Source organism: Quercus robur, chromosome 4 (genome assembly GCF_932294415.1).
Source record: "Quercus robur chromosome 4, dhQueRobu3.1, whole genome shotgun sequence".
NCBI classification, from domain to species: Eukaryota; Viridiplantae; Streptophyta; class Magnoliopsida; order Fagales; family Fagaceae; genus Quercus; species Quercus robur.
The window spans coordinates 8,886,246-8,905,906 of record NC_065537.1 but is presented as its reverse complement, the minus strand read 5'-3'; the positions used below and the strand labels follow the sequence as shown (position 1 = coordinate 8,905,906).

Below are 19,661 nucleotides of genomic sequence, written 5' to 3'. Positions count from 1 at the left end.
TAATAAATAGTAACTCTTCAAACTAAGGGCTTGTTTGGATGTTTTTTTTCCATTACTCAATTTTCATTATTCTTCACTCATCACTTTAAAATACCCTATCCGTTTGGCACCATCACTCACTTGTCATCACTCAATATTTTTCACACTGTTTGTGGGTCTCATACTTGTCACTCAGTGCAGTTTTTTTTTTTTTTTCCACAGTACCCAAACTCACCAAACTCAGTAAAAAAAAAAAAAAAAAAAAAGATACCCTAACTCACTGAACCCAGTGCAAAAAAAAAAAAAAAAAAGGAAAAAAAAAGAAAGAAAGAAAGAAAGAACCCAGCCAACGGAGACCAGTGAAAGAAGAAGAAAAAAAAAAGAAAAAGGAAGAAAGAACCCAGCTAACGGACACAGTAGAGAAGAAAGAAAAAAAAAATGGTCAAAAGTTGCAGCTGACCCTGACAATGGGTCCCTCCATGTGTGTTTAATTACAAAAATGCTATTGAAAACAGAGTTATAGAAATTGAAAATAGCTAAAATGTGTTTTTAGTTTCCATGACTCATAACTCAAAAATTAGAGAATTGAGTGATGGAAACACAAAACTGGAAACAGAGTTATGTGGTACCAAACAGACTTCTTAGCTATGGGTCCTACCATTTTGGAGTTATGAGTTATGGAAATCACTCATCCAAACAGCCTCTAAGAAACTGACTACTCATGGTCATTTTCTTTTTTGCATTTTAGAGAGACCATTGAAGTTGTATTAAGGATTTACTCTTTAAAATAAAGATAATTTTGGTTTTAGTTAAGCTATTGGATAGCGGGAGCTCTAGGAAATTTTTCTAAGATATTTATTAAAAAGCTTAAATTATACAAAATATTACCACATACATTTTTTACAATGGTCATTCCACAAGTATAAGTGCTTATGGGATGTGGGAGGATAAGGACCGGGATTTAAGTCTCTAGAAGAGAGCTTCATAGACATATACACTTAAATTAGGTTAGAGTAGAATTTCTGTCTTATATCAAAAAAGAACTTTGATATATCAACATAAATAAATAAATAAATAACACAAAAATACATAAGATTTTACAATTTCCTCATACTAATTAAAAAGCAAAAAGAATCTAATAGTAGATAAAGTAAGAACTGAGAATACTGATATAAGAATAATAAAATAAGAAAGATATGAAATGATGAGAGAGAGAGAGAGAGAGAGAGCAACGAATAATAACTACCATGAGTGCAAGTTACGATTATGAATTATTAGGAGTTTTATTTTTTATTTTTTATTTTTGAATAAGTTTATTGTTGAATGTTTTGTTTATTTGTTGTTGTTTGGGCTATTTTTACTGTTATTTGAGATATTTTTTTGTTCTTATTTGGGTTATTTTTTATTCTTTTAGGGATTGAGGATTGTGTTTTGTGAACCAAAATTACTTTTATAAGTAATGCTACAGACACAACATTTCTAACTTAGTATAGCAAAAAAATTGAATTATAGATTGTCATGGATCCATCTGTGAGTTGGCAGGTTAATTTTAAAAAGTAATGATATTTTATTGTGTACATGTCATTAATCTTTTTTTAATTATTGATCTCAAATTTTTGCAATTCTCAAGTGAGTGTGTTCAAATTATATTTTTTTGTTAATGTATAGAAAACAAATAAATTTAAAAGTAATTATGTATATCTGAGACAGGTTCAAGTTATACTTGGTATAGATCCAAAGGTTAAACAAAGACCCTCATTATTATAAATATTTTTATTAAGATCTTATTAATTACTCTCATTTATTACATTCTAAACCTATCTCTAAACTTGTTTCTCTCTCTCTCTGTGTTTCTCTCTCTATGATCCAACGGTATGAATAACAGATGCTTATCATGTGGGCATGACTATAAGTCTATGAAGACAATAGGCCGCCCAGAAACACTTAGGTCACTTCCAAGAAACTTCACTACAATTTCCTTCTCCCTTCAGTGCAGTCAACCAAAGTTTGGGAAAACAAGTAGATTCCTTGCAATTCCTATAAAGCAATAAATAAACAAAGACAAAGAAAAGCAGGCCAGCCTGATCCACATTTTTATATGTTTTATTTGGGGGCAAACATATCACAACAAAGCATTAAATTTTTTACCAAAAAAAGCATTAAATTCATACCTCAATAAATTTTTATATATTTTACTTAGAAGCAAACGTATCACAACAAAGCATTAAATTTTTCACTCAAAAAAAAGCATTAAATTCATACCTCGTTACATTTCAAACATATCACAACAAATCATAATACATTCTTAAAAAAATGAAACAAAACACAACAAAGACAAAATAACTTATACCTCCATTACTTTGAAAATTGGGTTCTTTGATGGTTATGTGAACAAGATTTTGTGTCTTTACACTAAAACTTTTCACTTGGATTTCACTAAAAAATCACTTATAGCAACATTTGTTTGTGGTCACACTCTGCACTTATTTTTTGTCGGCACTAAGAAGTAAGACTTGTGGCTTTTGTTTTTTTTGAGAATTAACAGTGGGGACTTCAAGAGTGTGCTGCCATTGTTGATGAGCTGTCCTATTCAAATGATGTCAGCACTTTCATCCAACCTGTTTTGTTCTTATTGGTTGGGGCTACAAGGTCGGCTTGGTGACCTTGTAATCCGTGACTAGGTAACGGAGATAAGATTGTTTAGCTTCCTTTTTATGTTATATAATAAATATATTAGAGTAAAAGTAATCTTTTCATTTTGCTTAGCTTACTTTTACAAAAGTATTTTTCAACTAACTTCCTGTTCATTTTTTCTCTATTCGACCTCTCCTTACCTTTTATGATAACATGCTTAATTAATTTGATAAAAAAAAAACATGCTTAATTAATAGGTTTTATGATACTGGATGTTGTCTTATTACTTGTTCATTAAGATGACCCATTCAACCTACTGTCTACTTTGTACAGATTATCTAAGCCTACTAGAAGAGTGCAAATGCACATGGAACATTGCACATGCGCTTGTACCGTTGGGCCAGCGTTGATCATCTAAAAAATTTTGGGTACAACCAGACATCCACAAGCAACAACAATATGCTGGCATGCTAGATGCATCACATCATGGCCCCACTTCATTTTCACATAAATAAATGTTCAATTTTTTTGTAATCGGCAATTTGATGCGTGATAGCACAGCACCTGTACATACTGTTGTACTAGCCTTCGTGAATCGTCATATCAAGTCAATTCAAGACATCCAATATCGAACCTCGAAGATGACAAAGACTTATGTACTATCAAGCTTTTACCGAATAGAGATAAACCACCAATTACTGTGAACTCAATGGGCTTTAATTAGCACTCCTTTTAATCATTGAGAAAAAAATTATAGGTTAATACGTAAGTGATAAAAATTCACTTATTGTCGGTTAAGACAGAGCTGTTACAAAAAGTTGTGAAATAGCTCATGGTCTTGGAACCATTTTAATGAGTAAGGCAAAAGCTGATTTTGAAAAATTGTGTTAAGGAAAAATTACAGTAGATCCATGTGGTTTGACTCATTTGTAACTTGTCCATATCTTATTTAAAATTTAACACTTTGTCTATTTGAGTCGTTAGTCTTCTGCTATTCACTTATGTTAAAAACACCTTTTTAAGACTAAAACAAATTTAAAATGAATCAAAGAGTTAGAGTTTAAATTTTAGTTTAAATTTTTTACAAAAAAGGATGAACGTTACAAATGAAATTCCAAACAATTACAAATCAAATTATTTGAAATTAAAACTTATACAAATCAAATGTCTACATATCACAACAAATACAAGACAATACAACACAAGATTGGAGAGAGAGAGCTCAGAGATATCAATAAACATAAAACAAAAGTTCCACCATGGGTATGGATTTGGTTTAGAATGAAGAGCGAGGAGGAAAGGGAGCGAAGCTTGAGGTCATAGGCTCAGTGTAGATCAGAGAAAGCAGAGAGGGTTTAAGAGAGAAATCATTAGCCATGGAGATCGGTGAAGCTTGGGCCATGGAGATCAATGAAAGCAGAGATGGCCATGGCTCCAGTGAAGCTTTGGCCATGGAGATTGTTGGTGGATCAGCTCCCCCTCTGTCTATCTCTCTTTGAGCTGCTGCTTGTGTGCCTAAAAGTGTAGTATTTTTGAAATTTAAGGTTAATTATGGATGTAAGTGTTGTTTTTTTTTTTTTTTTTTTTTGAAACTATGTAAGTGTTGTTTGTGGGTAAAAATAGCTGAATACCATTATTTTTCGAAATGATTAGTGTGTTACGAAACTCGAGTTATAGAAACTCGATTATGACATCATCCATATACATAACGTTGAACGTTGGTTTGATGTGTCCATCATATTCATAGAGGTACAGTACTACCATGACTTTATGCATGCAGTTGGGGTCCTCTTCTGTAAGGGTTGTGTCAGAAGGACACATGTCTATGTGGGTTGAAAAGTGTCCACCCATTTCAACACACTTCATCATCACCCACTAGAAACCTCGTTTTTCTTTCTTTTGTCAGGGTCGCGTGGGAAAGGTAGTGAAAAACAGGATTTTTTGCATCCTGTACCCGGCATATACCCCCTCCAAAAACAGGGGCAAAATGTCAAAATCGAGTTTCACACACACTCGAGTTTCAAAAAAGCTGTTGAATATTTCTGATAAAACACTAATCATTGAAAAAAAAAAAAAAAAAAAATTGGTATTCGGTTATTTTTGCCGTAGTTTGTGAACTTTTTAAAATTTTTATTTTACTTGGCTTCATTGGTTTAAGAATGTTCATACCAGAAGAAAAGGGTGTTCTTCAAATAAAGTTTTACAAATTTTAAAATTTTGTTTTAGATCTTATTTCTCTTATTATTTTATGTATTATTTTGTTTAGGGAGGCAAGAGACATAAAATGTGAGAACAATACATATTTACCATTGTTTTTAAAAGAGGTGGATGACTAATGGATGTAATCTCAGGTGGACAAAGTGTTAAGTTTTGAATCACAAGTAAGTAAAGTGTAAATGGACCAAAATACAAGTGGGTTTACTGTAATTTCCTCTTATATTAACGTGGAACGAAATTCATAACATCTTATTTTGCCACCCTATTTGCAACGTGGTACACAATTCCAAAAGGTTGTTTTTAGATTTGAAAATTTAAAATTATATCATTTTAGAAAACAATTTCTAATATAAATTACTTTATATAAATTTAACAACCCATTATTATTCCAATTTTTTCCACAACTATAACGTGACAGAGAATAAATGGTAGGAAAAAAATGGTAGGTAAACATATAAGTGATAAGTAACCACTTACAATATGTCAAGACAAAGTTGTAATAAAGAAGTTGTGAAATAATTTGTGATCATAGAACCATTTCAATGACTAAGGCAATAGGTGGGCTTTAAAGAATTGTATAAACATTAAACAAAATTCATATCGTCCTATTTTGCCACCATATTTGCAATAAAGAACTTCAAAAAAAATCTAATATAAATTACTTCATAGAAATTTAACAACCCATTATAAATTTCAGTTGTAAGAACCAATTCTTGCTACAACTGTGATGTGGTATAGCATAAGTAATGGAGAAAAAATAGTAGGCCAATATATAAATAATAAATGACCACTTATAGTCTAGGTGGGGCCCAATAATTTGTGGTCTTGGCCCATTTTTACATTGGGGCCCAAGGCCCAAGCCGAGAAAGGGTATAGCTAAGTACAGGAAATAAAAGTCCAAATAGTCTTGAGACACAACCGAGGATGATTATGTCCTCGGCATATCCGAGGTCCCCCTGGAAGAAAGGACAAACACAGTATAGGAACAGCTTGGGAAAAAATCTAAAATATCTATGTCAATAGAGAAGGAGACGTTGGATAGTATAACGACTAAGGACAAAGGGAAAGCTGCCATTATTGCCATTCAATAATCTGCACCTGACAGAGCCATACTCTTCAGTTTTTACAACCACCCCCAACCACTCTAGGTATGAGCTGACGGGACAGGTCTTAAGTTCTAGGAAAGTGAGCTTATACGTGGACGCTAGTGAGAGGATAAATGCTCGTATAAAAGGATAAGAGAGGCAGTGTGAGAAAGGGGGGGACAACCCGTCCTCCCAGTCATGGTGTCCTAGAAACGAGAAGAATAATAAGAGCATAGAGCTCCCCAGACTCCTCGGACGAGATTCGCTGACCGGAGCCAACTTGAACTACCGTCCGATGACCCAAACCTAGCCTTTTAAATCTACGCTCTATAAGTGATATTGTTTGGGCCTTTTTACGTGTGAACCCAACATTATTATGGGTCGTTACAAATCGTGTCCTTACATAAGTGATAAGCAAGCACTTACAGTCTATTACGACAAAACTATAATAAAGAAGTTGTGAAATAGTTTGTGGTCCTAGAACCACTCTAATGATTAAGTTAAAAGTTAGGTTTTGAAGAATTGTATTAACATGGAACAAAATTCACATTGTACTGTTTTGCCATCCTAATTGCAACAAGATACCCGATTCCATAAAAATTGTTTATAGATTTGAGAATTTAAAATTAATGAATTTTTTTTTTTTTAAATTCTAATATAAATTACTTCATATAAATTTAAAAACCCATTATAAATTTAAGTTGTAAGGACCAAAACAAACACTTACGATGTTCTAGATTTAAAATAATATCTTCCACCTAATAATTTCAAAACTAGATATTAAAAAAACTTAAATCTATTCATAAATTTTATCATTAGAAAAAATTACTCTTCCATGCTTTATTCAAGACATTCCTGATCAATTTGGAAGAATTAATTCTAGAAGAACAAGCCTTGCAAAAGTATAAACTCTCCAACAGTTGAAACGTATTTTTGGAGACCCTTTTTTGAACGGATGGCTGTTCTACCATGCCACTTGTTCTGAGAATGTCCTGCTCTGCTCTGCTTGCCTATTGCCATAATTATTAGGCGGCCTTGGTGAGAATTGAAGTGGTGCTGAACGAAAATCCGAAAACTCTCTTGTAGATGACATCTCGAAAATCTACTCAGGCAGGGGCTACTTGTTTTCTTTTGATGTGTTGCTTATCTATCTGTTGCTTTGTTCATTGGTGTTTTATCAATATTGTATTATATCATACAAAACTAAAATCAAATTGTTGACTTCTTTTTCTTCTATTTTTTTGATGAGTAGACTTTGTAACTAGAAAAATCATTTCATCTTTTTGGAATAATTTATATGTTAAACTGGCAACTTTTATGGCTCATTGGCTATTTTGAATAATTATCAACTATGTGTTCTACTTTTTTTTTTTTCATTTATCTTGTTCAGGGTAAGGCAGATTTTTTTTTTCTTATTTTTTTATTTTTAATACCAAGTTAGGGAGGTGCAAAATGCAATAAAGTTGACATATAATATCAAGGCCCCATATCTACCACAAACAATTTATGTTGAAATCAAATCGTAAACACGGCTTGGAAATAAATGGCATTTATAAGGAGTACAGAAAAGAATTATTGACAGAAAAAAGGGAAGGACATGGCTTAAGATGTTGGGCTAGAAAATAGCCTAGAAACCGGCCGAAGCAGTGGGTTTTTGAGGTTGAAAATGGATGCACATTTAGGTTGTGTTTGTTTTGGTTTCAAATTAGTTTTGGAAATGCTTTTTCGTAAATGTGAGTGTTTGGTTGTGTATGAAAAATAAATTTTTTGGAAGTTATTTTCAGTTGACCGTGTGTTTTAGTTGGTTTGACCCGGAAATTAGTTTTAGTTCAAATTTTCACTTCAAACTATTTATGGACTCGCGCAAAGAGAGAGAGAGAGAGAGAGAGGAAGAAGAGAGTGCCCAAATCACTCCTCCAACCGAGCTCCAGTCTGACGACCACAGACCGAGCTCCCTTCTTTATATTTTATTCATTTAATAATGTCAACGTTAACTAGTTGTCTAACGTTGGAGACTTCTTATTTTTATTTTTTTGAGAATTAACGTTGGGGACTTAAAGAGTGTGCTGCCGTTGTTGATGAGCTGTCCTATTCAAATGATGTCAACACTTTCATTCTATATGTTTTGTTCTTATTGGCTGGGACTACAAGGTCAGCTTGGTGACCTTGTAGTCCGGCACTATGTAAGAATTTCCCGTAGGTAACATTGTTTGGCTTACTGTTTATGTTATATAATAAATATATTAGAGTAAAAGTAATCTTTTCATTTTGTTTAGCTTACTTTTTCAAAAGTATTTTTCAACTAACTTCCTGTTCATTTTTTCTCTATTCGACCTCTCCTCACCTTTTATGATTACATGCTTAATTAATAGGCTTTATGATACTGGATGTTGTCGTCTTATTACTTGTTCATTAAGATGACCCATTCAACCTATTGTCTACTTTGTACAGATTATCTAAGCCTGCTAGAAGAGTGCAAATGCACATGCGCTTGTACTGTTGGGCCAGGCAACAACAATATGCTGGCATGCTAGATGCATCACATCATGGCCCCACTTCATTTCCACATAAATAAATGTGCAATTTTTTGTAATCGGCAACCTGATGCGTGATAGCACAGCACCTGTACGTAATGTTGTACTAGCCTTCGTGAATCGTCATATCGAAGTCAATTCAAGACAGCCAATATCGAACCTCGAAGATGACAAAGACTTATGTACTATCAAACTTTTACCGAATAGAGATAAACCACCAATTACTGTGAATTCAATAGGCTTTAATTAGCACTCCTTTTAACCATGGAGAAAAAATTGATAGGGTAAGAGCATCCTCGATTGATAGGGTAAGAGCATCCTTATCGAGGATGCTAAAATAAATATATGTTAAATTTTAGCATCAAAACACTAAAAAGACAATTCCATCAAAGCTTTTAAATTGAAAAATTTTTGGTATACTTACACAATAAACTTGTATTTATACAAACTCATTGTAGCCTGAATTGTAAAACAAAAATAGGTTTTTATTCTCATGTGGTGAGGTGGTTGACTGGTTGTTTGTGTTAAGTTGTTTTATTATTATTTTAATGACTAATTTATATTATTTAAATGAAATGATAAAAATTATAAAAATTTTGATATTTGATATGTTTTAAAGTGAGATGGTATAATAAATAAAATAATATCTCAAAAAAAATAATAAATAAAATAAAATTTTAAAGTGTTAAATGTTAAAAATTTTAGAATGCTTGATAAAGATGCTCTAATACATAAGTGATAAAAATCACTTTACAGTCAGTCAAGACAGAGCTATTATTAAAACTATTTTAATAAGTAAGGCAAAAACTGGCTTTGAAAATTTGTGTTAAGGAAAAATTACAGAAATCCACCGTGGCACATATGATTTAAAACTTAATACTTTTCCTTCTTTCATTTTCTCCTATCTATTACCTTCGTTAGTCTTTTGTTATCCTAAAAACACTTTTTTAAGACTAAAACAAATTTAAAATGAGTCAAAGAGTTAGGATTTGAATTTTTTACAAAAAAAGGATGAACATTACAAATGAAATTCCAAACAATTACAAATCAAATTATTTGAAATTAAAACTTATATGAATCAAATGTCTACATATCACAACAAATACAAGACAATACAACACAAGATTGGAGAGAGAGAGAGCCCAGAGATATCAATGAACATAAAACAAAAGTTCCACCATGGGTATGGATTTGGTTTATGAAAGTTCAAAAACGTGTACAAAACACCTTTGAACGTTTAGACCCCCAAATTACAACTTAACCAATACAAGCAATATGTCAAACAATTAGTGTGCGGAAACTTAACACATGCTATAATACGAAATTGGTTAAAGACTATCTAAGTCATAACAAAATAAAACCACAGTAGATAATAAAAAGGCAAGGATAGAGAGGAAGGAAGATGCAAACACAAAGACAACACGCGATGTGTTATCGAAGAGGAAACCGAAGTCCTCGGCGAAAAACCTCTCCGCCGCCCTCCAAGCGGTAGACAATCCACTAGAAAATACAGTTGGGATACAAGGACAGCAATAGACCCTCCAAGCCTAATCTACCCAGTGCACCTAAGCCCTCCAAGCTTCTTGCTCCAACGAGGTTGCGCCGAACCTTTTTCTTTTCTAGCTTCCTGGATTCCGCTACTAGACTGTAGCATCAACCAATGAAGATTGGTTCCTTCCTAACTGCTTCCCAGAAATCCAAACAATTGTCTCACAGAGATGATGATGGTGAGAACCAGGTTTGGTATAATGCCTCTCAAGGATTTGACAATGGAGAGGAAGAGAGTAGAGGAATTTGAAGAGACTTTAAGGTATAGATTGTGGGTGAAACAATCTTGTTTTTCATTAGGGTTTCTCTCTCAAAATTCTCTCTGGAAACTCTCTTTCAATCGTGGGTAAAAGGGGTATTTATACTGGAGTGGGAGAGGAATGTGAAACGTCAGGTTTTACAAAACAGGGGTGGCTCGCGGCTTGACTAAGTCGCGAGATCCAGTCACGAGTTAACCGTATGGCCAGTTGTCCTGTAGTGCTCCAGCTAGCATGACTGTTCATCTTCCAGCATGCTTGGCACGTGTGTTGCTTCTGGCGGCTTGCAGCCGCGAGTCACCCGCGAGTTCCAGTCGCGAGTCTCTGTTTTCTTGCACACTCTTAAGCAATCTTCACTCTATCTCACTCACTACCCTTACAACAAACCCACCTAAATACAGGTTTACTAAATGCTGAATTACAAGCAAATTTGACACGGAATAAAGCCAATTAGATGATTGAATAAATTCAACCTTACAGTTTAGAATGAAGAGTGAGGAGGAAAGGGGGCGAAGCTTGAGGTCATAGGCTCAGTGTAGATAGAGAAAACAGAGAGGATTTAAGAGAGAAATCGTTAGCCATGGAGATCGGTGAAGCTTGGGCCATGGAGATCAATGAAAACAGAGATGGCCATGGCTCCCCCTTTGTCTGTCTCTCTTTGAGCTGCTGCTTGTGTGCCTAAAAGTGTAGTATTTTTGAAATTTAAGGTTAATGATGGATATAAGTGTAGTTTGTGGGTAAAAATAGTTAAATACTATTATTTTTCGAAATGATTAGGGGTTGTTTGGATGAGAGAGTTTTGAGTGATATGATTGTGTTTTCATCACTCATCATCCAAAATTTGTGGGACCCACAGAAAAATTTTTGTTTGGATACCATCATCCAAATTTGGTCACCCGGTTTTGGTCATCCAATCACTCAAAAAACTGAGTGATGGAGAGCAAAAATGAAAACACAAAATCCTTGTTTTCAAAACTCATCACCCATGATTCAGTGGCACTTTTGTAATAAACTGTCTCGGTGGGGCCCATTCAACCAGTGACTTGTCCCATCTATCTGACCGTTGGAGCTTCTTCCTGTTACTCTGCATTTGTCCGAAAATTTTTTCCCAAAAAATTTCCCTCTTCTCACTTCCCTCTTCTCACTTCCCTCTCATTTTCACTTCCATCCTCACATCCCAGCGAGGTAGCTCCATGGCACCACAGTCCGTGTTCGAAGACTGAACGAGGCCTGAGAAGATCGTCCCTGTTTGAAGAACAACGCCTCATCGAAGCTCTGAACCAGGCCGGAATCTTCACCGGCGAGTGTAGCTCTCTGTCACCGTGTCCATACTTCTCTCTCCCCTTCCCAGGTGCGACATTATCTCCCAGGTGCAGTAAATCTGTCTCTCTCCCTCTCCATTTTCCATGTCCCTGCTCTGGTTCTGGTTTGGGTTTTTCGTTGGATGTGAAAGGGGTTTTTGATTTATTCTACTGATGTTGGTTGTGGCTTGTGAGACATGTTGATTGAATTCTTCCCATATGGATTTTTAGGGAAAATTTGTATTATCTTACTCTAATACCATAGGTCCAAAATAGAGCATGTAAGTGAAAAAAAAAAAAGAAAAAAAAAGGAAATAATCAGGAGTATTATAGAATGAGCCGTTATTTAGATTAAATGCCACAGCTTATTTTTTTCAAACTATATTTAGTCTTAAGTGAAATTTTTCTTGAAGATTTTGTGATTGGAAGCCTAGAATGCTATATACATTGTTATTTTTATTAGATGCATTTTATCCCAAAAAAAAACAACGTATGACCATAGCAGACTAGTTTGTACTGATTTAAAGGGCCGGGTAATAAGATAATCAATGTTGCCGCTTACAAGAATTTTATATAGCCTTATGGTGTGTTAATGCTGCCAGATTCAGATAGGGGTGAAAACTAGCCCAAGATTGCTCAGGTGCTTGTTCCATGAAAACACAACCTAACTTAAAATCTAGGATTTAAATAATATGTTACTCAGCTCCACAATTATATAATTCAGTCTCAAAATTTTATAAATCATATGTTTCTTCATTTTTTCTTTTTCTTGCTGGTTACTTAGTACACTGCCTGTTTGCTTTGGTTCCTTATATAATTTTAAATTTTCCTACATGAAGCATTATTTAATTATTAAAGAAGGAAAAAAAATCCCAACCCTGAACCTGCCTCATGAATCCCCTCCATATAATCACATGCTATTGTAGTTTTTATTTTATTTTTAATGGTAATCCCAAACAACTCTATAAATGAATCATTTTAGTGGCCAATTCATAGAACTATGAATATACAAATATTAACATATGCAATTGTGTTGGGAAACTTGTATTAGATGGCACAAGAAACACAGGATGTTGAGGAGAAAAAGTGGCCTGAAAACATTGAACATCTTTTCATTGACCTCATGGTCGATGAACAACAAAAGGGGAACATGGAACATGGTGTCTTTAAGGCCAAAGTTTGGTTATCAATTACGAAAACCCTAAATGAGCATACTGGGAAGGGTTTCACCCCTAAGCAAGTGAAAGACAAGCATAATAGGCTTAGGCAAAAGCAAAGAAAGTGGGGCCAGCTTTTGAGGCATACCGGGTTGGGGTGGGATGAGACAACCCAAACGGTGACGGCTTCTGATGAGGTGTGGGCTAACGTGATTGCGGTATGTCATATTTACTATCCTAATTCTTTGTATATTTGTTTGTAATTTTCTATTTCATATTAGCATGATTTTTATGTATATATTGTCATTTCAGGGGGATAATAAGGCAGCTGCATTACGGAAGAAAGGGTGTCCTGATTATGAGAAGCTGAAGCAACTTTTTGCCCCTAATACTGCAACTGGTTCCCTTCAAATTTCCTCAAACACGCCAGCCCCAGATAGTGATGAAGAGCGTGTCCTGGAAGAGGAACTTGCCAATGAGGAACGTGAGGCACATCGTACCCAGTTGGATGATGATGATTGCTACAATCCCAACATGGAGGGCGTAACCCAAGACGATCCCACTGTTGATGAGCAAACCCAACGAGCGGACAAACGTCCCATGCAAGAGCCTAGTACCAAGGGGAAAAAGGTTGCTAAGAAGAATGATAGGGCTAGTGAGATGACCATGGCTCTACAAGAGTACACTGCCTTGGCAAGGGAAAGGTTTTCCAAAAAAAAGGGAAAGTCGTTTGGTAGCTCTGATCATGTTGCACAATCTGCCAGTTGTGGTGATCCTTGCTCACTTGGGAGAGCTTTAGAAGTGCTGAATCAGTATACTGATCTTGATGATGACACCTACCTTAATGTTGCCGAGGCTCTCCAAAAGAAGGAGAAAAGAGTGTTGTTCATGGGCATGCCCGAGCAAAGGAGGAAGAGGTTTATGGAGCGCTACGCTCAGCCGCCGGATAACTAATGGGGATTGCTTTTGAAGCAACTTTTGTTATGTGACACTCTATGTGAATCACTTGGTTTAGTTTTTTTCTTTTTGAGAAAACACTTGGTTTAGTTGTTAAGTATCATTTAAGGACTTTATGTGTGTGTGCTTGGACAATATTCGACGTTTGATTTTATTTCTATTTCCTATCAGTTGAACACTTTTATTTAATGTAGCTTTATTGTAATGTTAAAGTGTTGTGAACTATGCTTGTGATTATGGTGTTACTTAAATTAATGTGTGGGCTTTGTTATGTACTTGGTGTTTTTTTATAGTATTATATATATATTTTTTAATGTTTCTTATCTAGTTCATGTTACTTACATTGTAAGGTGAGTTCAACTAACATTATTGCAATTCTCTTGGTACTTTATATTAATTTGTCCGTTTATATATTTCAATATCTTTGGTTCTAATGCTTTGGTTTTTTTTGGGTATAGGTTAATGGTCTCCCCCAGTGATCCTTTCTGGCAATATGATTTTGATGATGCTTATTTTAACTCCGACGATGATGACATGGACAGTGGTGGTTGTGGTGATGACATGGACACTAGTTTGAGTGATGACGACATGGATATAAGTGATTGTGACGATGACATGACCACTGGTGCAGACACAGACTCGGAGTATGACAGCAAGGAGGAGGAGTTTTGGTTTGTATTTCCACTTATTAGCGATATGGTGGCATATTTCCAACGGCATTACGACAAGCGCCCACAACGTACTAGCATTTTGAGTGGAAGCGATTATATGGCTGAAGTGAGAGATGGCAATCCTACCAATTGCCATGAGATGTTCCGCATGACACTAGATCTATTCTATCACTTGGTTGAGGAGCTGAAACATTATGGGTACTTGAAGGAAGGGAAGGGGCGTGTTGACGTGCAGGAGGCAGTGGCCATATTCTTGTACACTGTTGGGCATAATACTCGGATGCGGCCTGTGGCAGACAGATTTCAGCATTCCACTGAAACTGTGGATCGCAAGTTCCGTAGGGTGTTGCGAGCTATCCACACATGGGGCCAACATTTAATCAAGCCGGATCCGAATGTGGTAGGCCTTCCAGAGCATTTGCGGGGGAACAATAAGTATGACCCTTGGTTTGAGGTAAATAATTTCATAATATCTTCCAAAATGGTTGTACACATTACTATATAATATTTCAACTAATTGGCACTATTCACTGTAGAGAAGCATAGGAGCTATTGACGGAACACATGTTAGTTCTCGGCCTTCAGCGATAAGACTCCAGACTCATAGGAGTCGCAAGAGCACTGTTACAACCAACGTCATGTGTGCATGTGACCATGACATGCGGTTTACATATGTCCATGGTGGTTGGGAGGGAAGCGCCAACGACTCCAGGGTGTTTGAAGAAGCTATTAAAGACCCAAAGCATGGCTTCCCATGGCCACCGGAAGGTATGCGTCTTTAACTTAAATCCTAATGGTTGTGGTTGTGGCTGGTTCATGTAGAACTTTATCAACTCAGTTTAGGGTTTTTGACATTTAGAGCATTGGGCTGCTGCACTGGTGTGGCAGCTAGTGCACTAGCTGCTGCAACACAGTGCAGCAGCCAGTGCACTAGGCTGCACTGTGTTGCAGCAGCTAGGGCACTGCAGCACTGTGTGCAGCAGCTGCAACACAGTACAGCAGCCCAAGCTGCAACACAGTGCAGCAGCCCAAACTGCAACCCATTGCAGCTTGGGCTGCACTGGCTTCTTGTACGTTACTCTTTCTTATGAATGTCTAACTTTCCCATGACAAAATGCACATTGTTGGATCTGCTTTGATGGGTGTCCAAAGATGGATCAGGGGAACAAAATCATGCATCACCACAAGTTTCTTTAGGATACTTTATGCATTGCTAACCAAAAAAGATATGTTACTTAGGTGACATTGTACTTTTCTTATCAATACAACTCTTACTACCTATCAAAAAAAAAAAAAAAAGATAGTACAGGAGAAATTTGGATATTTGAACGATTGAATTGCACCTCAACTGCAATGTTTAAAGGATGAGCAGCTAGGCTGCATTGGTGTGGCAGCTACTAGCTGCTGCACTGTGTTGCAGCTAGTAGCTGCTGCAACACAGTGCAGCAGCTAGTAGCTGCCACACCAGTGCAGCCACACCAGTGCAGCCACACCAGTGCAGCAGCTAGTATGGTTGAAAGCCATACTATTCAATAATTGTCACCAAAAATTATGCGACTGACTAAACTTGCAAAAAATGAAGTAATACCTCCAAAGTGGTCTCAAGTGAGAGCTTATCTCATGGGCAAGGGAGTAGAAAAACTCCATAATACAGAAAACACACTCCATAATACAGAAAACACACACTATGTTTGTGAAAGAATCCAAATCTGCTGCTTTGTGATTGACTTTGAATTTTGGTGCTATGTACTTGTCTTATTATAAATTTGCTATAAGTGAATTCAACAACTGTTTATTTGGATGGTAAAATTTGATGCAGCTTCGGCTTATGGTATGAAAGTTGTCTTATGGTATGAAAGTTGGCTTATGCAGCTTCGGATGGTAAAATTCAACAACAAAGGAACTTGTCTTATGGTATGAAAGTTGCACTGGTGCAGCTTCGGCTGCTGCAACACAGTGCAGCAGCTACTAGCTGCACTGGTGTGTGCAGCAGCTAGTAGCTGCCACACCAGTGCAGCCCAAGCTGCACTGGTGTTGCAGCTGCTGCAGCACAGTGCAGCCCTGCTGCCCAAGCTGCTGCACTGCAACACCAGTGCAGCTTGGGCTGCACTGGTGTGGCAGCTACTACCTGCTGCACACACAAGTGCAGCTGCACTGGTGTGTGCAGCAGGTAGTAGCTGCCACACCAGTGCAGCCCAAGCTGCACTGGTGTTGCAGTGCAGCAGCCCAAGCTGCTGCACTGTGTTGCAGCTACTAGCTGCTGTAACACAGTGCAGCAGCTTGGGCAGCACACTAGCTGCTGCAACACAGTGCAGCAGCTAGTAGCTGCCACACCAGTCAGCCCAGTCCCAGTCCCAGTAGCTGCACTGTGTTGTCAGTATTGTATTAATATGAAATTTTAGCCAATCTTTCAATAGTAAGATGAAAGGATGAGATATTGAAGAATATAGTTCCTTTGCTTAGAATATAGTTGCTTTGCGTAGATTATTTTACTGATTTAATCCCCTTATTATTACTGATTTGGATATGCTATTCTTGTAGGTTCCTATTACTTGGTTGATTCGGGGTATCCCATTGGTGCATCATTCCTTCCACCACATAAGGCCACCCGATATCATGCTCAAGAATTCAGGAGGAGGAGTACTAGGCAACCAAAATCGGGGAAAGAATTGTTTAATTATAGACATTCTTCATTGCGTATGGTGATTGAGAGGTGTTTTGGAGTCTTGAAGGCTCGCTTTCCCATCTTAAGCAACATGGCGAAGTATAAGCAATATCGTCAGCGTTTAGTTGTTTCTGCGTGTTGTGCGTTACATAATTTCATACGCATCAATAATCGAAGGGATGTTCTGTTTAACACGTGGGAGAACCTTGGTAGGGATGATATGCAAACCGAAAACAATGGGAACTCTCCTGAGTCAAGTGCAAGTGTCGAAAGAAGACATGTGACGGAGATGTCTATTGCATCGAAGAGAGCAATGGGTGAATTCAGGGATGATATAACTAACCGTATGTGGGAGGAGTACGTGCGACGTCGACGTTAATGGTTGGCATGTCTAAGGATTCACCCTTTTTGTTGGGACTTGTATAGAGCTAATACCCAGTCCCATGACATTTTGTTAGGACTTTTGTATAAGTCTAGGTACCGTGACTAGAAGTCACTTAGCATGACACGTGATGCACCATTTTGGACATTATGATGCATTTTTGTTGTAATTAAGATTAACTGTACACATGCTTACATGTAATGGCTAATGTCAATAATGTATTGACATTTCTGATGTAATTCTTTTTGGTGTCTTTAAAGTAAGTGTATGTAATACCTATTGGTAATGAAAGTGGGAGAACGATATGGTTGTATGTAATACCTTTTCGCAATGCATTTTATATGTAATACCTTTTTGCAATTTTGATTTTTGAAGGACCAATTATTGTGTATCTAATATGGTTATAGGTGGATAATTATGTTATATCACCTTCTAAAATATATAGGAACTCAAAACAGGGCATGTAATATTTTTATTTATTTATTTATTTTTGTTAGAAAGGGAAATTCATAAAACACTAACACAGCCAAAAAGAATTTCAGAACAAAGCCTATTCACAATACAAACTAGTGGCATTAGCCTCCAATGTGGAATTAGCCTCCAATGTGGAATGATTGGGACAATATGAGGAGTTTCTCTAAGTTTTTCTTTAAAGGCTTTATCAAAAAAGTTTTTCTTTAAAGGCTATCAAAAAAGTTTTTCTTTAAAGGACTAATTTTTTTATACTAGTATTTTGTTTGTAATAAGTAATTTATTCTTTTGAAACATATTACAAACCTAACATATATATAGAGTGCACTTTTCTTCTTTTTTTGAGATAAGAACATATTCTTAATTTTAATTTTGTTAAAAAGTGTAGATTTTTTTTTTTTTTTATAAACACATAGGTTTTTATTAATAGTACACTTATGATCCTGGTACAACCAGATACAGCACAACTGAACTTTTGGCACTTTATTATGCTTGCCCTGTTTTTATTCATATCAATGCTTAAATATACTAACAACACAACTGAATCATAAACAATAGGAATGACAAAAAATAAGGATGCTACCAAAATGTCTACCATTACAAAATAGCAATTATATGTATACGAATCATACAATAACTCTGTCATTCGACACATACAATTGCCAAGTCGAACACCTTACACTAAAAGGCACTCCCAACATGTACAATACATTTCCAAACAACTAATAAAAATTAAAAAGGTCATGGCAGACACATTTGCCGTAATCCAACATCCCTATTACCAAGTGAAAATATAACGAACACCACAATTGCCAACCATGACATAAGTAGAGCAACTTGATATTTACGTGCTCGCGCATTGGCCATATGAAGGGAAACCTTTGCTTTTTCAGCACTACGCTTTGCTACTCTTTCCCTGTGGAGTAGGTCTGCTATCATTGCACGGGCTTCCATCTCATTGTTTTTTGCCATAGCTGCCTCGGCCTCAAGCCTAGTAAATTTCGCAATGACAATCGGTGCTGTTTCAGCTCCACGCCTACATGGGATGCCATCCAACCATTTAAAGGACTTACAATGTTCGTCACTGCCCTGCATATTAAACAAAGCTGGTAAGTACATGCGCTGAGGAGCATTGGATATTTAACCATGAAACAACAATGATAGTAAGCGCGCAGCTGATACTTACAGGCTTCCAATGTCTACAGCCATAAAACCATCTACCGAAATTATGGAGCTGCAAAGATGTCCGCAACACGCACTGATTCATGTCACACGCATGCCCCCTATAGTTGGAGTTATAGCTACTGGCACTTCCCTCCGACATTGTGGTGAATCGTCTAGCCCTACAAGGCATATTCACTGTCATTCAACACATAGCCAACCATGTACTAAAAGTTTTCATCAATATGTATGCAGTAAGAGATGACAGTAATGCAGATTTTATATCCTATTTTGGTCAATGACACTAGTGCAGATTGTATTCCTGCTATAGTTTTATTTTTACAAAACACAGCATTGTAACAGTGCAGAACACATCAGCAGTTCAGTAAACAATGCAACAGTTTAGAAAAGTCCAGAAGTTAACCATCAAAAGTTTACTACAGGTGGGGATTAGCTTTGTCACACTCACACGGGCTTTAGCATTGAAGTTAGATTTCAGTTGTAACAAACTGTTGTTGAAGTAGTTGCAGTTTGTTATATATTAGTTAACAAATTATTCTCTAAATTTGTCTGATTATTCTCCCTTAATACTAGATGCAAATGTCATGTCATGTCATTCTTACCATGATGAGTTTATTTTTG

The 19,661-nt window shown here is 36.3% G+C and overlaps 3 protein-coding genes across 5 annotated transcripts; 2 read left to right on the top strand and 1 right to left on the bottom strand.

Annotated features, from left to right (window-relative positions):
* The first annotated feature begins 11,231 nt into the window (after nucleotides 1–11,231).
* Nucleotides 11,232–13,881, top strand: LOC126720517 (uncharacterized). 3 transcript variants are annotated; one of them, XM_050423024.1, is made up of 3 exons: nucleotides 11,232–11,624; nucleotides 12,607–12,909; nucleotides 13,025–13,881. In XM_050423024.1, the coding sequence occupies exons 2-3, from the start codon at nucleotides 12,607–12,609 to the stop codon at nucleotides 13,664–13,666; spliced, it is 945 nt and encodes a 314-aa protein (XP_050278981.1). In that variant the 5' UTR covers nucleotides 11,232–11,624; the 3' UTR covers nucleotides 13,667–13,881. The 3 variants fall into 3 exon arrangements, with proteins under 3 accessions (XP_050278981.1, XP_050278980.1, XP_050278979.1); XM_050423023.1 differs by having other exon boundaries at nucleotides 11,236–11,605; nucleotides 12,607–12,930; XM_050423022.1 differs by having other exon boundaries at nucleotides 11,238–11,624; nucleotides 12,607–12,930.
* Nucleotides 13,882–14,125: 244 nt separating this feature from the next.
* LOC126724360 (protein ALP1-like) lies at nucleotides 14,126–17,658 on the top strand. The gene is made up of 3 exons (XM_050428931.1): nucleotides 14,126–14,794; nucleotides 14,877–15,108; nucleotides 16,882–17,658. The coding sequence occupies exons 1-3, from the start codon at nucleotides 14,132–14,134 to the stop codon at nucleotides 17,382–17,384; spliced, it is 1,398 nt and encodes a 465-aa protein (XP_050284888.1). The 5' UTR covers nucleotides 14,126–14,131; the 3' UTR covers nucleotides 17,385–17,658.
* A 761-nt stretch (nucleotides 17,659–18,419) lies between these two features.
* Nucleotides 18,420–19,208, bottom strand: LOC126724359 (uncharacterized). The gene is made up of 2 exons (XM_050428930.1): nucleotides 19,045–19,208; nucleotides 18,420–18,947 (listed from the first exon to the last, which is right to left on the bottom strand). The coding sequence occupies exons 1-2, from the start codon at nucleotides 19,180–19,182 to the stop codon at nucleotides 18,600–18,602; spliced, it is 486 nt and encodes a 161-aa protein (XP_050284887.1). The 5' UTR covers nucleotides 19,183–19,208; the 3' UTR covers nucleotides 18,420–18,599.
* Nucleotides 19,209–19,661: the final 453 nt, after the last annotated feature.